The 23,425-nt window shown below is 33.2% G+C and overlaps 2 protein-coding genes and 1 non-coding gene across 3 annotated transcripts in view; 1 reads left to right on the top strand and 2 right to left on the bottom strand.

The window, feature by feature from the left end:
- Positions 1 to 23,425, bottom strand: part of LOC145595471 (uncharacterized) — a 74,034-nt gene that overhangs the window by 26,698 nt on the left and 23,911 nt on the right. The window lies entirely within an intron of this gene.
- On the top strand, positions 8,272 to 8,378 carry LOC145596384 (small nucleolar RNA R71). Its single transcript, XR_014103224.1, has one exon. It is a non-coding gene; the product is annotated as a small nucleolar RNA R71 (small nucleolar RNA).
- On the bottom strand, positions 18,974 to 21,120 carry LOC145593644 (mannose/glucose-specific lectin-like). Its single transcript, XM_081649936.1, has 6 exons — positions 20,923 to 21,120; positions 20,648 to 20,794; positions 20,189 to 20,440; positions 19,758 to 19,961; positions 19,316 to 19,564; positions 18,974 to 19,193 (listed from the first exon to the last, which is right to left on the bottom strand). Exons 1-6 carry the CDS (start codon positions 20,941 to 20,943, stop codon positions 19,152 to 19,154), a joined length of 915 nt encoding a protein of 304 aa, XP_081506062.1. The 5' UTR covers positions 20,944 to 21,120; the 3' UTR covers positions 18,974 to 19,151.

Raw genomic sequence — 23,425 nt, 5'->3', positions numbered from 1 at the left:
TTTTGTCTTCCGTTGGTGGTGGTGGTGGTTTTGTGGGGGTTGGTAGTGGTGGTAATTTCATGAGGGTTGGTAGTGGTGGTGGTTTCGTGGGGTTGGTAGTGGAGTTGGTTTCGCGGGTAGGTGAAGGCGGTGGCGGTGGCGGTCTTGGTGAAGGTGGTGTCGGTGGTGTTAGACTGTTGACTGGTCTTGGTGGTGGCAGTGGGTGGTGTTGGCTAGTCTTGGTGGTGGCAGTGGGTGGCAGTGGGTGGTGTTGACTGGTCTTGGTGTTGGCAGTGGGTGGTGGCCGGTCTTGGTGGTGGCAGTGGGTGTTTGATTAATTATCCAAATATTCTCTCTCCACCTTAATTACATACCCCTAAAATTCATTAATCACCATTATCAAATTTTGCATCGTGAACCGCAAACTACTCCAAAGTTGCAGATAACATTTAACGGAGGTAGTAGTTAATTAAACTTGTGGGCACTGTGTAGAAATTTAGATTAACATAGTAAACGCAATAATTTAAGGGTCCAATGTAGAAAAACCCAAAAACATATTTGGAGGTCCATTAATTAAGAAGAGCATGTGACTCATGAATGAGCAAGGGGCCCGGTTAGATTGTACGTTATATGAAAGAATTTAAGAATATTTCAATCAATCATGTTTAAGAATATATCAATCAATCAATATTGTTTGACGCCATTGAAGAATATATAGTGTTTCATGAATTATTGGGCGCTATAGTAATAAAAATAAATAAATAAAAAGGGCAACATTCTAATGTAGGGAAAATTACAATTGATATTGACCACTCCCATTGGTTAAATATTGGCACATAGCGGCTATAGGTTTTAAAAACATATAAGATAACAAAATGTACCACTACAACCTAATAAGTGACATGTGGAAGTTATTGTAGGAGAAAATAATCAACGACAGAAGATGACAAAAAGTCTCATTACGTTTATAATAGTACACAAAAAGTAATATTAATACAACTTATACTTTAATGGTACATTATAGTATACAAAAATGTGCCACTGTAGAAAAACATAAGGTTTTATCTATGTCTCATATTTTTTGATAATACTTAAACCCACCGATTTTACAGGTCATCTTAGCTTCTAACTAGTATACTTGCACACATCAAGTTACAAATTAAACTCTTCTTGTGATGGAAAAATCAATTGAAGAACATAAAAAAATACAACACAAAATCGCTCTGAATCATTTTCCAAAATGCAATATATAGACTTATTGATCTTACCTGTAGGAAATATATGTTACATAAAAGCTACAAATTAACATAGTGGAGATAAATAATGTAGGGAGGAGAAATGTCAAATATGATTTTACGATTTTAGGTACGTAATGTCATGGAAAAACCACTGCCTTGAAAACGAGATTTGGCCCGGCCAAGGTACAAAACATTATGGCCGACTCGTTCCCTAAGGTTAACATCACTCCCACACACTCATGTATTTAAGGGTGACTGGGTGAGGGATTGGAGTCACACAAGCTTTTGTTCAGTAATCAGGATGAAGAATACATCATCATGTAATGTGTCGAATATCAACTATGAAAATGACTTTTACATATATAGACTATTGGTAAAGTTGTAATCCTAAAAGATATTACAAGTCTCGCAACAATCAATAGAGATTATACATTGAATAGTTAGTAAACTCCAATGAACATTCCAACATCAATGTAGGCTATGTAGCTCTTCTGCCATTGAAGAGCCACAACAATGTTGGGATAGAATTGGTTCTCCATTATCTCTCTCCTTGGAGAGCTAACTTGTTCAAGAAACAGTAATAGAGCCCCATTAAATAAATCGTACTGTGAGACAAACATTTTAACACAAATCTTTTCAAACATTGTTGTACCTTGTAAGAATACTCATCATTTATCGTATTATTACAAGAACAAGGAGGTTCCACCTCAAAACCATATGACAACGAGGGAAGTAGCCCTTTAGCCTTATATAGTGGTGGTAAATCTTGAATTCTTTCAATGTGGGATTCCATTACCAATAGACTCCCCCTTTAGTCTTTTTATTGCTCACATGTGGGTTGTTCATGATCTCAACACTCCCCACACATGTGAGATGTCAATAATTTTTGGCTGATTATAATTTCGCCATTAAGGCCCCAATCGTGAGATTGTGGGCCTGGCTCTTATACCATGTCAAATTAGAGAGGATTATTAGAGAGAATGATTTTCTGTGTATTGTATTACATTATGCACAATATATTTATACAACCTAAGAATGTAATTAGGGCTTATACATTGGCCCAATAGCTATACACAATATATGGCTTAACAGAAACTGGCAAAATAGGAGATGAAAACTAAAAAAAAAAGGGCAGCGAAATGACAAAAAAAAAAAAAAAAGAAAAAAAAAAAAGAAAAACAGTACAGAGTGCTACCTTCGTCTCCTAAGAGTTTGTTATATATATTCACCTAAATTTCACTCATTTCAGGTCTCATAAGTCTATGTAAGTTCGCTAAGGGTTAACAAAGTTCAAATTGCAACTGAAATAAACTTATAATAATAGCGGACTTCAAAGTTCAAGTCTACTAAGTTTAAATTACAACTATACATTTCTTTCGTTTTTTTTTTAAAAAAGGCATCACTTTTATATTAAAAGTCTCTTTCGCATTCAAATCAAAAGTCCCAAGGTTTATCTTACACAAGTAATCAATGGATAGATGGCTGAAAGAGTTGAGCACCGAAACATCTTAAAGAGACTTAGAGCTCTATTTCCGTACTTGTTGTTGTTTATGGAGAAACTGTGAAAATTAGTCCTTTTTCTAACCATTGTTAACAATAAATAATTGTAAAAATTAGTCCGTACTTAGAGCTAGAGGAGTGGGGGCCCAGATTGTATCTCGGCTTCCAACTAATTTATTGTAGGTTGTATGACTTTTGTTTTTGAGATATAATAATAATAATAATAATAATAATAATAATAATAATAATAATAATTAGGGATGTACACCGGTCCAAAACCGGACCGGACATGACCCAGACCTGAATGGACATGGACCTAAATCCTTGATTTTTAAGGACCGGAGACCGAACCTGAATCAACAGGTCCGGTTCCGGTCCAGACCTGAAAAATCATGTCTTGTCCGGGTTTAGACCTGAATAGACCTGATTATTTTTTTTAATTTTTTTTAATAATATGAAAGTGCTGACATGTTTGGACCTGTTATAGACCTGATTGGACCTAATTGGACCTGTTTAGACCTATTATGGACCTGTTTGTACCTGTTTATGGACCTATTTAGACTTATTAAATAAAAAAAAGTAGTTTTACCGGTTTCAGGTCCAGACCTGAAATTTCCGGGTTTTACCCGGACCGGACCTGAAACCCGGAATCCTTGGATTTCAAGGACCGGGACCGGACCTGAATTTACATGTTGATAGGCGTGTCGTGTACCTAACAAAAATAACCTAACAAGACCACTACTATGTAGACGGGCAAGTAAGGGTCGGATCCCAAGAGACTATAGTTCAACTAATTAATTAGACTCAAATAATTACTAAGCAAGTAACCAAACAAAATTCAGGAATCTATACTAGAACAATATTAACTAATAAGCAATAATAATAATAATACGGAATTAATCAAGAACTAAAAACATCTAAGATTAAGTATCCCCACTAATATGAATCAATGCAATAGAATAATCCCTTTCCCTCAATTAAATCAATTAACATTCCATAGGACAGATGCTCCCTAAAACAATACTAAGAGTTTCTTTCGATCAACTAATAGCTTCCCTAACATGAAATCATACCTATTTTCATGGAATCATACATATTAAAGACATTGAGAACAGCATCCGATAAGTCCTAGCAAGAACAATTAGCTATTTTCATGCATAAAAGCTCCAACTTTTAATTAGGGTTCTAAAATCAATTAAGAATCAACTTTCGTTGTAAACCTAATCACATTCAACAATTCTATTTCTAGTTAATCATTGATAATAAAACCAACCCTAACAAAGAGGAATTATAAATTAATTAAATTGGGAATTGGGAATCAAATATCACATCAATCCATATTAGGGTTCAACCTAACCCTAGATTATGAAACTACTCACACATGATAATAGAAATATCAAGACAAATAATTAAAGAAAACATAATAACAATAGAAAATTAAAGAGATTAAAGATGAAAGAGAAATACTTGAAATTGAATTAAGATGAATGTTTCAATGGAGTTCTATGTGTTCTCTCACAAAACAACGTAGAATGGAAAAGCTATAATAAAAAACTAGATGTTTTAAAATAGGGTTAAAACCCCTATTTATACTTTCCTAAAAATAAACATAAATAATAAATAAAAAAATCTCCTGCGCACACATACACGGCCGTGTGCTGATGGGTACACGACCGTGTAGCTGACCTATACTTGATCTTCAGATTTCATCATATACGTACACGGTCGTGTAGTTGAGAGGTACATGACCGTGTAGGTAGACTTCATACGGAGATGGAATCACACGACTGTGTAGCTCGTGGTACACGACCGTGTAGCAAACATTCATACTTGGAACTATCGCATGACCGTGTAGTTAAGGGTACACGACCATGTAGCATGTAAGCGTGGATGGAAGAATCACACGACCATGTAGCATGTAAGCGTGGATGGAAGAATCACACGACCATGTAGCATATGGTACACGGCCATGTAGTATTATCATCAATCATCATCTATCACTCCAGCAAAGCTCCATTTCATCCTGAAATCACAATATAACAACCAAACAACCAGTATAGAAGAAATCGAGTCCAACTTGGATAAAACATACAAAAACACGAACTATAAGTTGAAATTCTATAGTAAACGCATTCCAAATAACCCAAGATTAACGGTATAATATCGACTTATCAAACTCCCCCAAGCTAGACCAATGCTTGTCCTCAAGCATTGAAACATGAAACACAAGAAGAGTAAGATAGCCCCTCAAGCAAGAATATATGTGCCAATGAATTAAAACAAGTGAAAAACAAGAAATGCAAGTCATTCATTATAAAACCACCATAAACGTCATGCACTCGAAATTGACAACCATTCTTTCCACACATGTCCCCTAACCAACTCAGTCTACAAGGGTTAGAATAAGAAATCACTCATCCTAATTGCAACTATGCACGTCGACTTCATGCAATTTTCCTCTTTAGATTTGCTAATAGATTTTCTCCACTTGTAAAGCGATGATGCAGATGTGAAAGTCATGAGATCCTAAATAAGGGTAGGCTCGGTTATATGGGGTGAGACGACGTCATTTGGGAATGTGGTGCTAAAAAATAACAAAAATCCTAATCCCACTACATACATAGCCAAATGTCGGGTTCAAACCAACCTTATTTCCTCCGCACAACATACAAGGATGCCCTTATTCTCACTTTTCTTCTCAAGACAACATAGATTTCCATGACAAATATTGCTTTTCTTTCTTCTTCATGGGTTTCCAACTCAAATTCTCATGAGAACTTCACATTCTTTTCTCTTTTTTTCATTTTTTTTCTTTTTTTTCAACTTATTTTTTTTCTTTGAAACTTAGAGCATACACAAACTTATTTTTCTATTTTTTTTTTTTCATTTTTGCTCTTTTTTTTCTAACTTCTTTTTTTCTTTCTCTTTATTTTCCAAACACAACTCAACAGGGCATAAATTAATACATTGATTCTCCATCAAATAAACCTAAAAAAAGGCTCTAAGGCGTAAAATGTAAGGCGTCAAAGAAGGGAAATCCAAATTGGTTCATCCTAAGAGTTAATGTAAAATAAAAAGAAAATAGAATAAGCATCAAAAACCTAAGAAGTTTTGGCTCTAATTATCTAAAAGGAACTTCAATCACTCTTCCACATTGCATCATAAGTCTCAAATAATCGCAAAGCAAATCCAAGAATCAAATTACAGGAAGGAAAATCTAACACACATGAAAAGAATGACTGGAATAAGATGTACCGGTCAACAATGGCTCAAAAGTCTCACATAGGTACTCAAGCTATCCATATTGGTCGAGCGGGGAGACCATTCTAGCCACAAACAAGCTCAATCCCAAGCCAATCAGTGAATGGGTTTTCAAAAACAAGTTTTTCAATTTTTAAAATTACACATATATTACATATCATCATTGAGGCATAGTCGTATATATACAACCCAAAGCAAAAGGTAATCTCTCCCCCAAGCTAAACTTCACATTGTCCTCAATGTGAACATATATCGAATAAGAACAAGCAAGGGAAATAGAAAACTAGGCCCTACTGGCAAAGGAGGGATCATACCTAAGGGCAGAGCTGGGACCGCCCTAAAAAAAATCGTCACATCATATCCCCTAGACACTAAAAAAAACAAAAACAAGAAAAAGAAAATAAAGGGGAAAATAAAACAAAAAAATAGGAAAAAGGGAATGGGTTGCCTCCCATTTAGCGCTTGTTTAAGGTCATAAGCTCGACCTCCTTTAGTAGCTCAACCTGGGTCACCACACGGAGAAGATACTCCGTGGCATTGCTCATTAATATATCCACCTCCAAACAACTCCTTCAAATTAGAGTTGATGTGCTTTGTATCCGAGCTTATTTTGAAGTAGTTAAATCCATCATGTGGTGGAATATAGTCATTTTTGCTCACAAGATTTTTATTAGAAACACACTTATCAACCAAAGGGTTAGTAGCATCAATTCTTAAACAAGTACCACCATCAAAAGTAAAATTATGGTCATCGAAAAGCTTAAACACAACTTGTTTATCCTGAGCTCTAATGGTCACTTGTCCTTTAGGTACATCTATTAAAGCTTGACTTGTAGCAAGAAAAGGGCGACCAAAGATAAGTGGGATCTTATGGTCTTCTTTCATATCCACTACAACAAAGTCAACAGGAAAGACAAGTTCACCAATTCCAACTAATACATCTTCAACTACACCCTTAGGGAGTCTAACAGTTCTATCAGCCATATGAAGAGATATAGGAGAGGGTTTAAGGTTTTTCAAACCTAATTTGTCATACACTGAAGAAGGCATTAAGTTAACACTAGCACCTAGATCACACAAGATCCTATCAAAATATGTTTCGTTTATCATGCAAGGGATAGTAAAACTACCGGGATCATGCAATTTAGGTGGTAGGCTATCATGTAAAAGATTTGAACATTGTTCTTTTACTACCCAACTTACTAATTTCTTATCATTACAATCATGATCTAGAATTCCTTTCACAAAATTTGCAAATTGAGGCATTTGAATTACAAGATCGGAAAAAGGAATGGTAGCATATACCTTTCTAAGAGTCTCAGAATACTTCCCAAAATGCTTATCGAGCACGGCTTTTGAAAGCCTTTGCGGGAAAGGCATCGGCTCCTCATATGCTTGTGGAGCAACATATTTGGGACCTTCTTTCTCATTTTTCTCTGTTCTTGACTCCACATTGCACGCTTTCTCTTCTAATCCTCCTATAGTCAATTCATCACTCTTCACGAAAATTGCATTGCATTGTTTTGTCTGGACTTTTGCTTGATCTTGAAGAGTTGTTAGATGACTCCCTTGTTGTGAAAGTTGAGAAAGATGAGTCTCTATCCTCTTATTTTGAGCGGTAAGCAATTGGATTGAGTTTTGAAAATATTCATTTTGCTTTGATTGTAGCTCAAATTGCCTTGATATAAGCTCTTGTTGTTGAATTTGGGAGGTAGTAAAATCCTTCATAATTGATTCAAGATCAAATGTTGAGGCCTGAGGTGGTGGTGGTTGTGTGGATTGATGATTGAAAGGTGCCCTTGCTTGAAAAGCGTATGGTGGTGGAGGATTCGCTATAGCTTGAGTGTTCTTGTATGAGAACGCTTGATGATTTCTCCACCCTTCATCAAATGGCCTTGTGGAGGTAGTGGTATAAAAAGCATTAGCTTGCTCAATCGTCATTCCATCATAATTAGGTTGACACTCCCGCGCAGTATGGCCTTGCAATCCACACATCTGACAAGTTTCCATCGAGGGTCGAGGGGACTCGGCTTGGAGTTGATTGACTTTATGAGTTAGTGCCTGCACAGAACTAGTAAACATGGTTAAAACATCAACATCATGTTTATTACCTATGTTGATAGCATTTCGTCCCCTTGGATGGTAATTATCATTAGCCTCCATCTTCTCAATCAAATCCTTTGCATCAGTTGGGTTCTTCGTCATGATAGAACCTCCGGACGCAGCATCAATGTATATGCGAAACTCATAGGTCAAACCATTATAGAACGTTTGGATCAACATCCACTCTGGAATACCATGGTGAGGGCATTGTCTTTGCAATCGTTTAAATCTTCTCCATGCCTCATATAGGGATTCGTCATTGGATTGATGGAAAGTAGATAGCTCGTTCCTTAATTTTGCGGTTTTCTCTTGCCCCAAGAATTTGACTAGAAAGGCCTTGGCAAGCTTGTCCCACGTATCAAAAGAACCAATACCTTCATCTCGTAACCACCTTCTAGCTCTCTCCCGTAGTGAAAAAGGGAAAAGGCGTAGTCTAATAGCATCATCAGTGACACCATTGAGCTTCATGGTGTCACACTTCTTCAAGAAACTATCAATGTGACTCACTGGGCAATCATTAGGTGAGCCCGCAAAAGAATCATTGGAGATGAACTGTATGAATTGGGGCTTCAACTCAAAACTCTGAGCGGCGACAGGTGGTCTAACAATACTGGAGAGGAATTCGGTTGTTGTATCCGGAATACCATACTCCAAAAGAGATTTTGTTCTCGGATCGACCATATCTCTTGTATTTCAATTTTTCCTCCTTTTACTTCTTCGTCTTCTTGCAGTAGCTTCGATCTCAGAATCAAAAGGTGTTAATCATCTGAACCTGAACTTCGAGTTTGCATGCAACAAAGAAACTAAAACGGAAGATCAAAGAAACAAGGAACAATAGCCGAAGCAACAAAATAAATGCTTAGTAAAAACGAATCACAAATAACTAGAATGAAACCGGTAGTCCCCGGCAACGGCGCCAAAATTTGATAGGCGTGTCGTGTACCTAACAAAAATAACCTAACAAGACCACTACTATGTAGACGGGCAAGTAAGGGTCGGATCCCAAGAGACTATAGTTCAACTAATTAATTAGACTCAAATAATTACTAAGCAAGTAACCAAACAAAATTCAGGAATCTATACTAGAACAATATTAACTAATAAGCAATAATAATAATAATAATAATACGGAATTAATCAAGAACTAAAAACATCTAAGATTAGGTATCCCCACTAATATGAATCAATGCAATAGAATAATCCCTTTCCCTCAATTAAATCAATTAACATTCCATAGGACAGATGCTCCCTAAAACAATACTAAGAGTTTCTTTCGATCAACTAATAGCTTCCCTAACATGAAAACATACCTATTTTCATGGAATCATACATATTAAAGACATTGAGAACAGCATCCTATAAGTCCTAGCAAGAACAATTAGCTATTTTCATGCATAAAAGCTCCAACTTTTAATTAGGGTTCTAAAATCAATTAAGAATCAACTTTCGTTGTAAACCTAATCACATTCAACAATTCTATTTCTAGTTAATCATTGATAATAAAACCAACCCTAACAAAGAGGAATTATAAATTAATTAAATTGGGAATTGGGAATCAAATAACACATCAATCCATATTAGGGTTCAACCTAACCCTAGATTATGAAACTACTCACACATGATAATAGAAATAGCAAGACAAATAATTAAAGAAAACATAATAACAATAGAATATTAAAGAGATTAAAGATGAAAGAGAAATACTTGAAATTGAATTAAGATGAATGTTTCAATGGAGTTCTATGTGTTCTCTCACAAAACAACGTAGAATGGAAAAGCTATAATAAAAAACTAGATGTTTTAAAATAGGGTTAAAACCCCTATTTATACTTTCCTAAAAATAAACATAAATAATAAATAAAATAAATCTCCTGCGCACACGTACACGGCCGTGTGCTGATGGGTACACGACCGTGTAGCTGACCTATACTTGATCTTCAGATTTCATCATATACGTACACGGTCGTGTAGTTGAGAGGTACATGACCGTGTAGGTAGACTTCATACGGAGATGGAATCACACGACCGTGTAGCTCGTGGTACACGACCATGTAGCAAACATTCATACTTGGAACTATCGCATGACCGTGTAGTTAAGGGTACACGACCATGTAGCATGTAAGCGTGGATGGAAGAATCACACGACCATGTAGCATATGGTACACGGCCATGTAGTATTATCATCAATCATCATCTATCACTCCAGCAAAGCTCCATTTCATCCTGAAATCACAATATAACAACTAAACAACCAGTATAGAAGAAATCGAGTCCAACTTGGATAAAACATACAAAAACACGAACTATAAGTTGAAATTCTATAGTAAACGCATTCCAAATAACCCAAGAATAACGGTATAATATCGACTTATCACATGTCCAGTCCCAACAAGTCCGGTTTAGGTCGGTTTTCAGGTCTGGGCCAGTTTTTTTACACCCCTAATGATAATAATGATAATAAACACGATTTTTAAAGCTGATGAAGATGGAGAGAAAAAATAAAAAGGCTAAGTGATATGAGAGAAATAAAGACAACTTATTAACTAAATTAAAAAGTGATGCCATAAAAATAATAATTAAAAAATAAAATAAAATTAAAAAAATTGGAAAAAAAAAAAAAAACGTAATGAGAAAGCATAACTTACATTAATTATACGGAGTAGAAAATTACAACACATTTTCGTTTTTTTTCCCTTTCTTGGATTGATTGTAGCCTTGTAGTCCCCACTTTAGCTAGCCTTTGTTTTTTCATTGGCATGTATTTCACAAAGCGAGGACCAATAATTTTATCATGAATTAGCAAGGGGTTATCCCTTCTGTATCTATTTTTACATGTCCCATATGTGAAAACATTTAAAACTATAACAATCAACCAATCATATTTGGCAGCATTTAAGAAAATATATCAATCAATCTTGTTCGGCACCATTAAAGAAATGTGTTTCACGAATAGGTAAAAGTCCAAATTATCAATAATCGATATTAGCCATTTATTTTAGGCTCGTTTGTTATAATAGAAAATAATTTATTGGAAAAATTATTCCCCATAAAATATAACTTTCAACGGAAAACACAATTGTAAAATATTCAAGCCCAAATACAAGTCATGTAAAGGGGTGTGAATGTGTGATAGAATACATAACAACCATATTTCAGTATGGAATACAATCTATGGACGCGTACGGACATCATCAATGACTTTTTTTTTTTTTATATATTATCATACCAAATATCTTTACTGAATGCAAATTCATTACTCATTTAATTTCTTTGTAGGTGGATTTGAAAATATTTGTAGTTGTGTGCTCATAAACCCAAAAGATATATCTTACATAAAACCACTCCCACACTATTACCATTTACCAACGTCGATCAAGAACTTCCAAAAAAAATATATATATAAAATATAAAATAAATAAAAAATGTTCATTTTTCTTTCAAAAAAAAAAATGTTCATTTTATTTTGATTTGACTGAAAACAAATAAGTCAAAAAAGATCAAAGTGTAAGATTATTACAAAATGAAAGGAGTAAGAGATAAGTGGACTAATGAGATTCTTGTTATCAAGGTATTAAGGTCAGTTTTTTTTTTTTTTTTTTTTTGGTCTGAAAATGGAGATATATTCCTCCGTTCTTTTTTACTTGACACGCTTTGACTTATACACTATTCACTACTCCTCCTTTAACAGTCTTTTGTGAATAATATGTAAGGAAAAACATATTCATTAGAGATGTTTTTAAATTTGTCTCAATAAATACTATCATAATATATACTTTTTATGATTTTCAGGGCCGGCCCTGAGGGGTAGGCCTGGGGTGCGGTGGCCTAGGGCCCACGCTAGAAAGGGGTCCAAAATTATAAAAAAAATCCAATTAGAATAATAGTTTATGGGCTTGATTTGCGTACTTATAATATGTCTAAAAGTATTAGATACCCTCTAACATATTGAAATAGATTCATTAGCTTTTATTATATAGCTCTCATATCACTTAATTAGGTGGAGATTACAATGTTTTTTAATCTCTTCACATCTTTTTACTCCAGTTTCCCATGATTAACAATTCCTAAAATACATAATTTTCAATTACACTGCTTTAAATCTTCTTTAATTACCCAAATTTAAGCCCTTTTTTATTTGGCTAATATTTCGTCAAAAAAAATATCTGGCTAATTAATGTCATGGCAATGGTTTAAAAAAAAATTAGCAAGATAAATAGGAGCAAAATAATTCTCTATTACAAATTACTCTGATGAATGATGTGGCTTGTTCAACTTTTATCTAGTTGTCAATTAGACATAGGTAATTCAACTATTCCTCTTTCATTTTTCTTGGATGTATTATTTAAATAAAATACAGAGTAAGTTATTTTTATTTGTCTTTTATCAAAATCTATTACGTCAATAGAAATTTTGGTTATGTATAGGGCCCCTCTCTTACATTATGCCTAGGTCCCACAAATTATCAGGAACGAGAATTGAAGTTATTGATCATTAAAGTTTTGCATTGTCAAGCGTAATAAAAAAAACATATCAAGTAAAAAAGAACAGAGGCAATATGAAATGATATGTTTTTTTTTCCTTTTTTGAGAAATAAAAAATTAATATGCTTTAATTTCTAGAATTACATGGACTCTTAAGTCATACCCGTGATTGGTCTCTTCGTATAGGTTACAGTAACATAATATTTGAGAATATACAACATGAATCTAAAAGTTGTACCGATGAAAATCATCAAGTTAATTTATGGTGTGCTATCATGGTACCATGATAATCTACGTTTATAGCCAAGTCCTAGCTGTAGAGATGATGAGTTGGTGATACAATAGCTACTACTAGTATAATCTATGTACTACGTAGTGTAGAATAGTGTAATTCTCCTTACCGGAGGCATTCTCATTCATTCAATATATATAGGATTTACAACATAATCATGAGATGACCTAAATTACCTTATATCTTTACAGAATATTAACCGGATAATATTAACATATTATCTAACACATCCCCGCAGTCGAAGCGGGAAAAGGTTGGACGCTGAGACTGTCTCTGAAGTCTAAAAATAGTTGGCGAGGTAACGCTTTTGTGAAAATATCGGCGTAGTGATAAGAAGACGGAACATGTAAGACTTTGATCTCACTAAGAGCGACCTTGTCGCGAACAAAATGGATGTCTATCTCAATGTGTATGGTACGATGGTGTTGTACCGGGTTGCACAAAAAATATACGGCCGATATATTATCACAATAAACCAAGGACGCCCGTCGAACAGGACGATGTAACTCAAGAAGAAGATTCCGGAGCCAACGTAATTTACAAATAACATTAGCGACGCCTCTATATTCTGCTTAAGCATTGGATTTGGACAACGTAGCCTATCGTTTAGCAGACCATGAGACAAGATTATCACCCAAATAAACACAATACCCTGAAGTGGAGCACAGAGTGTCTGGCAGCCGGCCCAATCGACATTTTTGTTAGAAGTAAGTCTTGCAGGAGTTAAACGATATAAATGTAGTCCATGGTCATAGGTGCCTTAGATATATCTGATAATGCGCTTAAGAGCGTTAAAATGACGTTCCCTAGGAGCATGCATAAATAGACATACCTACTGAAAGTGAGGTACTAGAGTGCACCTGCAAGGCTCCTGTAGAGAGAGGGATCCTTCACAAGCTCACCATCGTCAGCGCCGAGCTTTGACTTAGTGTCAACAGGTGTGACCACGGGTTTGCAATTGTCCATCTTTGCCCTATGAATAATTTCCTCTACAAACTTACTTTGACAATGAACCACAAAATCCTTCGTCCGGGTTACAGAAATTCCCAAAAAATAGCTCAACTTTCCCAAGTCAGACAGGTCAAATTCTGACTGTATATATATATATATATATATATACATATATATATATATACATATATATATATATATGTACATATATATATATATGTACATATATATATATATATATATCTTCCCATAATAATGCTTCTTTTTTAATAACGCTTCTTTTTAAAATAACATATAACGCTTTTTTTTTTTAAAAAAAACAAAACTTCTTTTTCTTTTTTGTTTATTTAAAAATAAGAAATTAGTATGTTCGTTTTGAATCAAACAAATAAATCAATTTTAATTCCGTATTTTTCTTAAAAGAGTAAAAATTTCGTACAGTGTATTTATACAAATTTAAGAATTAATTGTGATAATTTATTTAAAGATAAGAATTTATTTTCGAATTTGGAACTTATTTATTAACATAATTGTAACAACTAAATCTAATAAGATATTTTTTAATATCTTTACCTTAAAAAACGCCCATAATCAATACATTATAATGTTTTATTTCCATAAAACACTCACCTAAAAAGGATCTTTTTTTAATAAAGTAAAACAATATTATTCATCTTCAACCTTAACGTTTCCAATGGCAGATTGCTATTCACACAAAAAAAAAAAAAAATGAAAAAACATTTGCGGATGAATCATGAATTTATATCAAAATGAAGCACAATATACTTTTCACTTTTACTGAAATAGTTGTTATTCGAATCTTTAAATAAATAACTTTAACTTTATTATTTTTAAACTTTGAAGAATTTATTAATGAATTTATCTAACAAAATTAATTGACAAAGTCAAAATATATATTAAATGATTATTTACACAATGATACAATTAAAATTTATGAAATTAAACTAAATATAAGAATTTATTTAATTTGAATCAGTAGAATGGATGTTGTAGGTTTAACATGAAGGTTTTAGATGATATAAGTTGAAGATGAATATTTATTATTTGGAAGATATTTTTATATTTGTTTGTAAAAGAAAAGAAAAAATAGCGTTTGAACAAAAAATTTAACCAAACAAGCTAATTGATGACTGTTTTTTTGAGTTGTCGAATTAAACGCCTAGGATTAGTCAATTACAACTAAATGACCGAGATTTAATTTCTTATTGTAATCGACCTAGTTGTCTGTAGTCGTCCGTATTCGACGACTATGCTACAACTTTTATACGTTATATCCCGCCTAAAAATTCTACAATGTCATTCTTTAAAAATGACACCACAACTTGTTGATGTGGCAAAATCTGATTTGTCTGTATTTTGTATTTTTATTTTCATTCTGAATTATTTTTAATATCCAAAATGTATTAAAATTGTATTTTATTTTTGTATTTTTTTTCATACATGTATTTATTTTAGAAATAAATAATTATAAATTATGAAAATTTAGTTTTATAATTAAAATTAATTTTCGAATTTATTATTATAATTAGAAATCATAAAATTAAATCCTCATCTACATCAAAATTGTTCACCATCGTTCATCGTTCATCCATCATCATCATCGTTCATCAATCATCAATCATGGATATGCTGCCGGACGGAGAAGAAGAATGATTATCGGGAACATTGCCTGAAAACTGACCTTATCATTCCCGAGAAAGTCGCCTGAAACCTTCCTGAAATTGACCAAAACCGATCCTAAAACCGTCGCCAAATAGCCAAGAACTGCCATGCCGGAATGCCTATATTGTAGCCTTAAAATCGCACCAAAAACCCACCCCAAAACCAATCAAGAAACCCACCTAGAAAGATCCCTAAAAAAGCACCAAAAACGCACCCAAAATACACATAAACCTCTTGAAAATTCGTCGGAACCTAGAGCCGCCGCCTTGAACCTTCACCAAATCTACGTGCGGCGGAAGAGTGATAGGTTGTCGTACACCTGTCAAAAATAAATTCCTAACAAAACCAACTAACAATGTAGTAGGATAAGTAGGGTCGAATCCACAGAGAGATGGCTATTCAATCTAACTTCTAAGGTATGGAGAAACTAAACTATGTCATGAAATTGGGATTGAAAAGTAGTCTAAATTAAAATAGGAATAAAACAATTAATAAAAAGACCTAGGGTTAAGGTTCACCATGTTTATAGTTCTAAATTTATCAAGCATCAATAACAATTCAATCAATCAATTATCTAGAGCAATTGCTAAGCCTACGGTCGGGTCTTAACGCTCTCAATTCAACATATGTAGTTCGGTCGCTAACATAATCAGAATTGCTAATTGTAGGGAAGCCTCTAAAAGTAAGATCTTTCGATTCAAACTCTTATTAACATGAATTAATCATATAATTGATCAGGTTGCAAGATTATCAATAAAACACTATCAATTAGAGAAATCAATAATCAAAATATTAAAATTATCAATCAAGATTCATAATATAAACATGGATTCCCAAACCCTAGAAATAAACTACTCAAGCATAAAATAAATAATTAAAACTAGATCTAAGGAATAAAACATATTAACAACAAGAAATAGAAATAAAATACCTCAATGAATTGAAATAATAAACCCAAGAATCATCCATGGAAGAATCCATGGAGATGCCATGAGAAACTAGGGTTCAAGAGAGAAAAACAAAAAAAGAATGTAAAATAATAAAAGAAATAAAAGGCATAAAAAGGCATAAGGGAAAATAATTATCCCTTGAATATTTATATTATCCTAAAACTAATCTAAAAATAATTAAAGAAAAGAAATAAGAAAATAAAGATTACATAAGTTGAATTATTATTGGATGATAGAATATGACGTGGCATAAATCCGCAAGAGAAGTCGAGAACACGAGCTATACATGGCTGCCATGGCTGCTCGCCAGAACCTGCGGCCGCAGGGTGGTTCCCGCGCCCTGGCAGTGGCGGCAGCAGCCTCGAGGGGGCGCGGGACAGAGGCGCAGCCAGCCCTGCGGTTGGCAGATTGCAACTCTTAGATTCAAATGCTCATAACTTCTGTTCTAGGAATCTTCTCGGGGCGTTTAACCTATCAATGGAAATCTCTTCAAGTCTAGTTTCCAACACAATTTGAATCGCATCAATCCGATTTGTAGAACTCAAGTTATGATCAAAAGAGTGGACAAAGGTCATTTTTGCAACTTTGTAAAACATCGTTTTTCTTCGTTTCTAACTCAAATTCATTTCCGTATAGTGCATAACGACCCTTGTGGATGCTATATCCATTCCTCATGCGTATAAATCTCAAAACAAGCTTCCACAAACATATATCCTTCATTGAACAACCTCGATTCATCGACTTTTCATCCTTTCATTATCCGGTTCTTCCAAAATCACTCCGAAAGCGTCCAAATAGTTATAGAAACTACCTGAAACATTAAGAAAACACAAACGAAGCGTAATAGAGAACAAAATGAACAACTTATGCAATTACAACCTAATAAGCGATAAAAGACTCAAAAAGCAATTATAAATTAGTATAAATGTGCCTATAAACTCTATATAAATTTTGAAAATAGTATAGTGCACCCGGGTGCACCATGCGCATGGTGCACCCGGAAAGAACATTAGGCTTATTTTAAAGAACATGAGGAAAAAAAAAAGAACATACGAGTGTTTGAAAAAGAACATGCTAGTATTTGAAAAAGAACATGCATAATAGAGTTCAACAAAAGAACATGTTTGTGTTTGACAAAGAACATAGCCTCCGAAAAGAACATTAGGCATATTTTAAAGAACATGGAATAAAAAGAACATGTTAGTGTTTGAAAAAAGAACAAGCTAGTGTTTGAAAAAGAACATGCTAGTATTTGAAAAAGAACATGCATAATAATCTTCAACAAAAGAACATGTTTGTGTTCGACAAAGAACGTGGCCTCCGAAAAGAACATAGGCATATTTTAAAGAATATGGAATAAAAAGAACATGTTACTGTTTGAAAAAGAACAAGCTAGTGTTTGAAAAATTAACCTTGCTTGGTTATCTTCCAGTTGGCTTCAATTCGTTACTATTCTTCTTTCTTCTCCAATTGTTCTTTTTTGAACAACTTGTACTTCATAGCTTTATTTTATTTTTATTTTTTTTTAAAAAAAACCCCAAGTTCACAAAATTAAACACTTTGACTTTAAATTTATTGACGAAAAATAATTTGCATGTACAAAATTTATACTTACATTTTACTTGAATCCACCATTTGTTTAAGTTTGAAGGTTGAATTGTTGAAACAAGTTCAATTTTTTTCTTGGGTTTCACTTTGAAGATGAACAATTTTGCTATTTTGAAATTTTTTTGAAAAATAGAAAAAGATAAAAGAGAAAAGTTATGGAGAGAGAAAATGAGTACTTTGGAAATGATTTTTACCCAAATTCATTGAAATTCTTAAATGAATATGATGGTGTAAAGGAGAGTAAAAATTGGCAGCAAGAAAGAGAGTGATAGGAAGAGAAAGAGGAGTGAGAAATTGCAGGAGAAGAGAGTGATGGATTTGCAGTTGCAAGAAAAATAAAACATATTCATTTTTTACCCATGTTCTTTTAAATATACTAAATGTTCTTTTGGGTGCACCATGAGCATGGTGCACCCGGGTGCACCAACCACAAATTATATAAATGTGATTCATCAAAGAGTCGCCGGAATTGGAAACCTAATCGCTGCACCTATTTGCCCAGGAGAGATATCATTAAAAAAAAATGGCCATTAATGTGATGAACACCATTGTCAATTGAAGAACACTAAAAACAGAGTATTTGATTTGCAGGTTTTTTTTTTTTTTTTTTTTTTTTTTTTTTTTAAGTTTGATTTTCAGAATTTTAACTATAATTAAAGTTTTGGGAATGATTATTTTTTAAAAAAAACTATAATGATGTATTCTTTATATAAATACATGTATTTACAAGCATTTATACATGTATAGTACATTTATCCTTTTAAAAATAAATTAAAAACTGGCCAATTATAACTTGACACATCATTATATTGTGGTGTCATTTATTGAAAAATGACACTGTTATATCGCCATATACCCTCAAAAGATAAATTTAATATATATACAACCCAAAAAATAAAATAAAGGCACAATAGTTCAATTTTAGAGTAAAAGAAAAGTCCATTGATATTGAGAGTTAACGAAAACGAAATGTAAATGACAACACAATAAACACGGGCTCAAGTTCAAATAGAACGAAAAGAGCTTATTGAAAAAACAAAAATTGAAAAAAAAAGACGATAACATTAAGCTGCGAAACACATTCCCACCATAAGTTTCAATAACATTAAGCACGTCCAAATGGCCCGTAAGTGTCGACCTTCTTGTACTGAAAAATATGGTTAAAAAATTATCTTAATTTAAAAGTGATACTAATTAATTGAATGAAAAATCATACGTATAATTTAACATAATTATCGCTAATATAATGTTGGATGATAATTTAATTACCTTCTCAGATAATCCAATTGAGTTAAGGTAAGTTCCATAGGATCCATTAAAGCCAAAAATAGTAGTGCCTTCTAATGGCACTGGAGTTAAGAAAGGCTTAGCTTCTGTGACTTGCTCTCCGCGTCCATATGGTCCATATTCTTTTAAATTTGTATAGATCATTATCGAAGCTATTCTGATATCCTCTTTGAAGTAATTTCCGTACTCCCCGCTTATTTGTGTCATATACTCGTTTTCATCCAAATTAATCTGTATGCATGTTAATTGGTTAGCGAATATGAATATAGTTCCAGTACATTATTCTATGTATTTATACCTTTCAATATGTTTTAAAAACAATGGATTCGAAATATAATATACTTATATATAAATCACTAGATATGGTCAAAACATAACATAAAAGTTATGTTTATAATAATAACTAAAAAAAAAGTACTCGTACCTCAGTAGTGTCCCCACCGGGCCCACCAAACATTTGGGTGCTGATCTTTCCGGTAGGACTTGATACTTCAAAGCCAATTCCATCGACAATGAATCCATGTTTGATAAACACTTTGGAAAATCGCTCACCATCATTAAGCTCAATATGCCATTTTTTTCCACTTTCTTTGTTACCAAATGGTCCATATTCTTTGATTATATTGCGCTGAAATTTAAAAATTAGTAAACTATATAAATATATATTATATACCAGCACAAATATTAAATTTACTTCGATTAAATGAAGATTTGATATACTTAATTCAAATTCTTGATTAGGTATTGCTAGGAAGACAAAGGAGGGAGATGATACCAACATATAAATAAAGTTCATTTAGATAACACGTTATAAACACATGATCTTATAATGAAATTTGTATATTTCTTACATACCGCGTTATAAATTCCAATAGAATTTAAATATTTTCCGTTGGATCCGAGGAACCCAACAATAGAACCATCCAATGCAAGCGGAGTTGAGAAAGGCGTTACGTTATTGGCCGCCTTGGCCTCACCATATGGTCCATATCCCTCTGGACGTAAAGTGGTATATATCTTAATTGTGGTGATGCATAATATCTCTCCATAGTACATCCCGGTTGACCCGCTAATATGGGTGATTTTTTCTCCAACACTTAGCGGAATCTACATTAACGTATATATTTACTTCAATTATATCATAGTAAAATCAAATAAATGATAGACCTACTTTTATGAAAGACTGTATTTAATTTATCAAACCAATCAGATATAAAAAAAGTGTTACAATTCAACAAAAACGTTAAATCATATACTCTCTTAGTACTCGACTCGACTCGACTCGACTTGACTTGTTGTTACTTGTTATGATACCTCAGAAAGTGATCCGCCGGGGCCTGTAAACCACTTTACAGTTTTTCCAACTGAATCCTTGATTTCGAAGCCAATTCCATCCACAATGTATCCATGTCTAATCATAATTTTTGTGATGACTTGATCATCTTTAAGCTGGAAGGACCACTGCAATCCTCGTACAATAATTAACACAAACGTTAAATCAAGGAAGAATTATAAAAGACATATAATAGGGGGAGTACATATGTACGTAATAGAACTTAAATTCTAAGTTAGTGTGTAGAAATTCGTACATTGTTTATCGGTGCTGCCATTTGTGTTTGGTAATTGGTGTTATTACCGTGTGCTTAGCAAGAAATCAACGGGAAGATGTTTTTTTTTTTTTTTTTTTGAACAATATTTTTGTTGAAGCATGAAATGGTGAAGGATGGTTAAACTCGAATGAGGATGAGTAAGATGTTCGATACCTATATATAGTTGAGGATATGGTGTGAACACTTGGTATTTTGAGGATATGTTTTTTTTTTTCTTTTTTTTAATTCATAAATGCATTGGAGCATCCACAATGCATGGCTAGTTATATATACATGTAACTTTGGGTTGCCACATTATTTTTCTTCAAGTAGGGTTGTAGGGATGATAATGGGACGGGTCGGATATGGAGGATGGTACCTGCATACCCATACCCGCCTAAAAATCCACCACCCGTGTAGCATAGGTGTTGGATTGGATGGCTAAGATTAGATAAATAAAACGGTTGAGATTTAGTTTTTTTATTATAGTCGACCATAGTTGTCCGTAGTCAACAAATATGCTAGAGTTTTTATTATAGCTAGCCCCATATTTTTTCTTGAACTAGTCGTAGTCCCCCAATTTAGCTAGCATTGAATAATTGATGTTTCAGTTTTTTTTTTTTTTTTTTTTTTTTTTTTTTTTTTTTTTTTTTTACGGCATGTGTTTCACTAAGGGAAAACCAGTTTAAAACAAAGGGTTTTTCTACATGGTACCCCAAATATTGAGTTTTCTATTTTGTACCCTTCTAAATCCAAATTTAAAACAAAGGGTTTTTCTACATAATACCCCCAAATATTGCGTCTCCTATTTTGTGCCCTTGTAAATCCAAACTTCTAATTGGTGCCTACAAGTTTTATGTATTGTTTTATATATGCCCTTCATAAGCTGTTTTGTTAACAATAATTAAATTGTGGTTAAGATAACCACCCACTTTAGTTAATTACTACTTAAAAATTTAAGGATATAAAATACAAAATTAAAACCCATTTTGTTCAAACCCCTCACATTCCGTTTCTCACACGCCCCTATTTTATTTAGAACGATTATTTCATTGAATTCCCAATTGTTACAAACCTTGAGATTTTTACTCCGAAATTCAAAGCTAATAAGGATCGATTAATAAATACAATAACATTACCAAAATTCTTCTTTGCTTTTTTTTCGATAAGAATTTTGGTGTTCTTCGTTCAAGCAAAGGTATGATTGAACAACATTTTTTCATCCTAAATTGATAATTAATTTCTTGTTAATTTTTGTGTACAAAGCGTTGGTAAATTTCATACTAGAAGTTCGTTGTTGGGTTGATTGTCCATTTAATCAATCTACTGTATATTGCTCGCGACCTATGTCAATCAAAGGAATGAACCTGACGTAGCAGGACGCGAGGCAAGGCTTATCTATATGGCATGCCATGTGATCTAATGATTTTAGTTTTTGATTGGCTTCAATTTTTCGTTTCCATTGTCAGTGTAAATTTCTTGCAATGTGTCCTTTATGTTTGCCATGTTAAATGTCTTGAATTTGTTTGAGTGGAGTTGTTGTGGTTTACAAGTATTAAATCTTATGGTTAGTTCAGAGAAAATAATTCATTTTATCAATATTTAATTATTATGGAGAAAAAGATGAAAGAAGCTCACAATGGTGGAAGATCGTAAGTTTGGAGGATATGTAATAACCACACCATCTTATAAAGTTATAACTAGTGTGTGTCCTGGGCGATGCCCCGGATTGCTAGTTTGTACTTCTTTAATTTGATAATTATGTTTAACTGTTGTTTAGCTAGTGTGTGATTTAAATGTTGTCTCGATTTTTTTTTCTTCATATGTATTTATTTTCTAATTTTGTGAAAAATAAATAAATTAAACATTGACTGTGAAATTTATAACCTCTAATATAAAAGAAATATATAACGTTAAATATGTGAAATTTATAGCACTAATAGAAGTTGGTTGAGTTGGTAAGTGTGTAGCATTTATTTGTTTGAGGTTGAGGGTTTGAATCTAGATATAACCATATTTTATTAATTTTGTTAAATGAAGTCGCAAGCTTACGTGTCACTGACGTGGCATTGTGACATGTTTTCATATACATTAAAGAGTGTCACGTGGCACCGTTCCTTTAAAAGGAACGCCTTTTAATATATAGTATAGATAGATAACATATTACTAACCAATTTATTTAAAATTAAAGGGGAAAAAAATATATATTGCTAACTATAGTTAGCAGTCAGTTAAAAGTGTTTAACATTAACATAATGAATGGTTAAAATGATTAAGTTAAATAGATAATAAAACTTGTGGGCACTGTGTAGAAGTTAAGATTAACATAGTGAACGCAATAATTTGGCGAAAATTTGTGTAAAACTACCCTAAAGATAGGGTCATTTGTGAACAACTACTCATTTTTTTTTTATTTGTTTAGAACTACCCGTAAGTTTGGAAACGTTTGGGTAGCACTACCCACTAACGTTCTTCGTCCAATAAAAATGTTGTGTTGGCCCAA

Source organism: Chenopodium album, chromosome 19 (assembly GCF_948465745.1).
Source record: "Chenopodium album chromosome 19, dcCheAlbu1.1, whole genome shotgun sequence".
Lineage (NCBI taxonomy): Eukaryota > Viridiplantae > Streptophyta > Magnoliopsida > Caryophyllales > Amaranthaceae > Chenopodium > Chenopodium album.
The sequence above is the reverse complement of the archived record's forward strand: the minus strand, read 5'-3'. Positions and strand labels throughout refer to the sequence as shown.